General features: G+C 63.5%; 1 protein-coding gene across 1 annotated transcript in view; it reads right to left on the bottom strand.

The window, feature by feature from the left end:
• Positions 1–1,252, bottom strand: part of EMIHUDRAFT_451085 (hypothetical protein) — a gene marked incomplete at both ends in the record, with an annotated part of 4,638 nt that extends 3,386 nt beyond the window's left edge. Inside the window, 2 exons of the mRNA XM_005772460.1 lie at positions 346–478; positions 798–1,252. Coding sequence (XP_005772517.1) covers positions 346–478; positions 798–1,252 — 588 coding nt within the window. The remainder of the gene's footprint in view (positions 1–345; positions 479–797) is intronic.
• Between the last annotated feature and the right edge of the window lie 2,974 nt (positions 1,253–4,226).

Below are 4,226 nucleotides of genomic sequence, written 5' to 3'. Positions count from 1 at the left end.
GCGTCCGGGCAGGCGACGCGCGCAGCGAGCTCTCCTCCCCGTCGGCCGGCGAGGCGCACGGAGCGTAGCACGCGCGGCGGCGCGCCGCCTGCGGGAGGGGGGGGTGGGGGGTGGGGGGGTGGGGGGAGGGGGGGGTGGCGCGGTGGCGCGGGCGCGCGGGCAGTGCGGCGTGGCATCGCGTCGTGGGCGTGGCATGGCGTGCGCTGCGCTGTCGGTCGGTCAGTCAGTCAAGTCAGTGTGACTCACGTCCTGGCACGGACGACCGGGCACACGCACTCGCGGAACACACACACGGGCCATTGCACACGAGGCGGTGTGGTGCAAATCTCGGGAGAGGGTTGGCACATGCGCGCCCACTGCCGCATATCGGCAGCCAGCCGCGACAGGCTGATTGTCTGCATCGCGATGCGCGTCGACGGAAGCCGCGGCGCGGGCGCCCACGGAGGCGCGTTGCCGTGCCCGCGGACGAGGTCGTCGCCTAGTGGCGGAGCAGGACGGGCGAGTCCACTCCCTCACTCCCTCACAGGGGCAGAGGGGCGCCTGCAGAGAGGGAGGGAGGGAGGGAGGGAGGGAGAGGGAGAGAGGGAGAGAGGGAGAGAGGGGAGAGAGAGAGAGAGAGAGAGAGAGAGAGAGAGAGAGAGAGAGAGAGAGAGAGAGAGAGAGAGAGAGAGAGAGAGAGAGAGAGAGCGAGAGGAGAGAGAGAGAGAGAGAGAGAGAGAGAGAGAGAGAGCGAGAGCGAGAGAGCGAGCGAGCGAGAGAGCGAGAGCGAGAGAGCGCAAGAGCGCGAGGCCCGTCGCCTCTGTAGTTGAGGCGCGCGCCGGTGGCGTCCGGGTGCACACGGAGGTGCACGGGCGCGGAGCCGTCGCAAGGCGGCTTGTCGCACTCGAGCTGGAAGAGCGAGGCGTGCGAGGCCGGCTGACCGTCCACGCTGAACGTCCACTGGAGAGGGTGCGGCGGCGGGACCAGCCGCAGAAAGGCACCGCTGAGCACGTGCCGCAGCTGGACCCAGCCACCGCGCGACCACGAGCCCTCCACCTCGATCAGGCGCCACGCCGCCGCCTCGAGCGGCGCGGCGCCGGCCTCGGCGCTGGCGCTTGCTCCAACGAGCCCGCGCTCGCCCGGCACGAGCAGCTTGCCGTTGGACATGCGGAAGAGGGCATACACGATCCCGCAACCGGTCGGGCTGGCAAGGGTGCAGCCGGTGCCGCGCAGCCGCGCAGGGTCCTCGCGGGAGCAGAGGCGGCGATGTCGGCGCGGCATTGAAGAGAAGAATTTGTCAACGAAAGAAAAACGCGAAAACGCGACAAGGGAGAGCACGACGAGAGTGGGACGACGACGAGGTGGCACGAAGGTTGAAGCGAGAATCGGCGAGAGACTGCGAAGAGAGATAGGAAGAGGCGGACGCCCAAAGGGTGGGCGAAGGCTAGCGCACCACACCCCTCTCCTTAAAATCCCTGTGTGGTGGCGGCGTGCCGTCCTCCCATCCCTCCCTTGGGTGCACTTGGGGACGTCTGTTTTCTTTCTGTTTGTTTCTTTAAAGAAATATATCTCGCACGACACTGGGCACGGGACTGGCGCGCACTGGCACTAATAACACAGGTACATGGATGTAAGAAGAAATCGCACGCAGCAAGTATACACATATAGGACACAGACTAAGACTCCTAGGACTAACAACTAGGACTAAATCTCAACAAACAATCTAAATCTCTCTCTGACCCAAAATTCGAGAGAGATTTTTAGCAATACCAAACAACTCTAACACTCACACGTCATTTGGGGCCTGGAGCCCTGTTCACGCGCGCGCGAGACGTGCAGACAGGGTTGCCAGGTGAGAGCGAATGGCGCGGTTCACGCCTCGCACAACAGAGAGAGAGATGCGCTCTGCATGGTGGGACATAAAAGAAAGCGAGTACTTGGGCGAGTAGGCCGTGCGGTCGACGCTGCCGCGCGCGACTTTGCGCGCGAGGCGGCGCAGCTTGAGAACGGCGGTGGGCGAGAAGCCGCCGCCGAACGTCTCGTGGAGCAGCAGGTTGAAGTTGTTGCGCTTGACAAAGATCGCGTCGTGGTAGAAACCGCGATGCGCCTTGACGTAGCCGTGGCCGTTCTTGTGGTCGAAGGGTTGGCCGGGCTGCCCGCGCGCCTTGCAGCCCATGTTTAGGCGGCGGGCCTTCTCCTCGGTGTTGCCGAAGGCGTAGGAGTGGCCAACGGAGGCGGGCGTGCCGCCGCTCGAGGCGTTGCCAACGCCCGCCGAGGAGGTCTTGAGGAGGGGCGTCCAGAGCTTGACTTCATTCACCTCATCGCCTCCTCCCGGGCCAGCGTGGGGTTCCGCGAGGTCGACCTTGTACCCCTCGTTGTACTGCCGGGTGAGCTCTGGTTTCTCCTTGTCGCCGTGCACGACCGGCGCGTTGGCCGGGGCGCGCATCGCGTCCGCCCAGGCGGCGAGGACGCCGTCGTGGGGCCGCCGGTGGTGGGCCTTGTTGTAAAGGTAGTCGCCGAAGAAATCGACTGGCATGCCCCGCTCGAGCGCGACCCGAAGGGTGGGAAGCGCCACGGAGAGCCAAAGGCCGAGCTTCCGCTGGAGCTCGTCCTGGAGGGTGTCGGAGGAGAGGGCGGTGGCGTACGTGCCGTCGACACGGACATCGAGGGCTTTGCCGGCGAAAGGCGTTGAGGCGGAGACGAAGCGCGAGGCTTCGCGGTTGTTGACGGCGCTGTCTCCGAGGGACGGATTGTTCTTGACGTGCACGTCCCGCGCCTTGACGAGCTCCTGGTGCGCGTACCAGTCCTTGTGATTCTTGATGGCAGCGAGCGCCCGCGGCCGCGGGTACGTGGATTTGCAAGTGCCATTGAGAATCGCGTCGGTAGCTGGAAGGGACTCGGGCTCGGGGAGCGGGACGCTCTTGGGGTAGAACTCAGTCAGGTAGCCGCCGCGGACGGTGTGGTACTTGTTTTTGTCGCGGGCGGTGCGCTTCTCGCACACCTCCTTCCAGTCCGAGAGGGCGGACTCGTAGGTGGCGATGGCTGCGGCGATGGTGGGGTACTTGGACGCACCTCCCTCGTCGAGGGCGAAGTCGGGGTTGTGGGCGACGAGGGTGCGCCAGTTCTTGAGGAGCGACATGGAGAAGTCGCTGTCGGCTCGCGTGAAGGCGGTGTCGATGTTGCACCCGCCCATCTCGGTCCAATTTCATTAACGCTGAGAGAGAGAGAGAGAGAGAGAGAGAGAGAGAGAGAGAGAGAGAGAGAGAGAGAGAGAGAGAGAGAGAGAGAGAGAGAGAGAGAAGAATTCTTAAAATACAAGCCTCTCTCACAGCTTGAAAGACATCGAGTCGTGCAACCTAGGCCCAAGACGAATACGGGGCGCGTGAAACACAGTGGAATCTCTTTGCAACGGCGTGTGCAAGCAAGAGAGAAGAGGAGTCACTTGTGCGTTTTCGACGTACCAATGCACGCGAGTGGGTCAGCCCTTTCTCAATGTCTCAGTGCAGTGCAGTCAATGGCATCCGGGGTGAGAGGCGACGCTCAGGCCAGGGAGAGGAAACGAGAGGTGCTCGGCTCGCAGCTGCGTTCCTGGATGAGTGAGGAGGAACGCCGTTGAGATCAGCGTCTAGGGAAAGATGAGGAAGTAGGCTCCGGCGGCTCATTTAATCCTCACACGCTGACTCGACACACGCATAGGGAATCAACACTCACAAGCAACCTGACACAAGTCAGCTTGCGGATTGGTCGAGAGGAAAGAAACGAACATGATCGGGCAAACCCCGCAAAGTGACCCGTTTTTACCCACCCACGCCCGTGCGCGCGTATCTTAGCTAAGGTACGCGGCCACACGCGCTGGCGCGCACGGCAACCGGGACTTACACGCGCGACACGAGGGACTGCGTTCCTCGCCTGCCTCGGGGGAGAATAGCCGCCCTCACCCGCTGCCGCGCATCGAGCTCGGCGCGGGGCTGATACGTGTCATTCTGTGCCGGCGCGTATCTTAGCCAAGATACGCGGCCACACGTGCAGACGCGTATAGCGGTACTCGCGCCCACACGTGCAGCCGCCTATCTTGGCCAACACAGGCGGGCGTGAGCGCGTGAAACGGCCCCGTCGGCAAAGGAGACTCCCCGCTGGCACTTGCAACGGAGGGAAGGTCCACATCCCTCCGCTCCCCATGGGGGGCGCATAATCTGGGCAAACCACGGGCCCATTCCTAATGCGTTTTATTTTTCCCAAAACAGGAC

This window comes from Emiliania huxleyi, assembly GCF_000372725.1.
Source record: "Emiliania huxleyi CCMP1516 unplaced genomic scaffold EMIHUscaffold_36, whole genome shotgun sequence".
Classification (NCBI taxonomy): Eukaryota; Haptophyta; order Isochrysidales; family Noelaerhabdaceae; genus Emiliania; species Emiliania huxleyi.
Note: the sequence above shows the minus strand (reverse complement) of the source record. Positions and strands in the feature narration are given on the sequence as shown.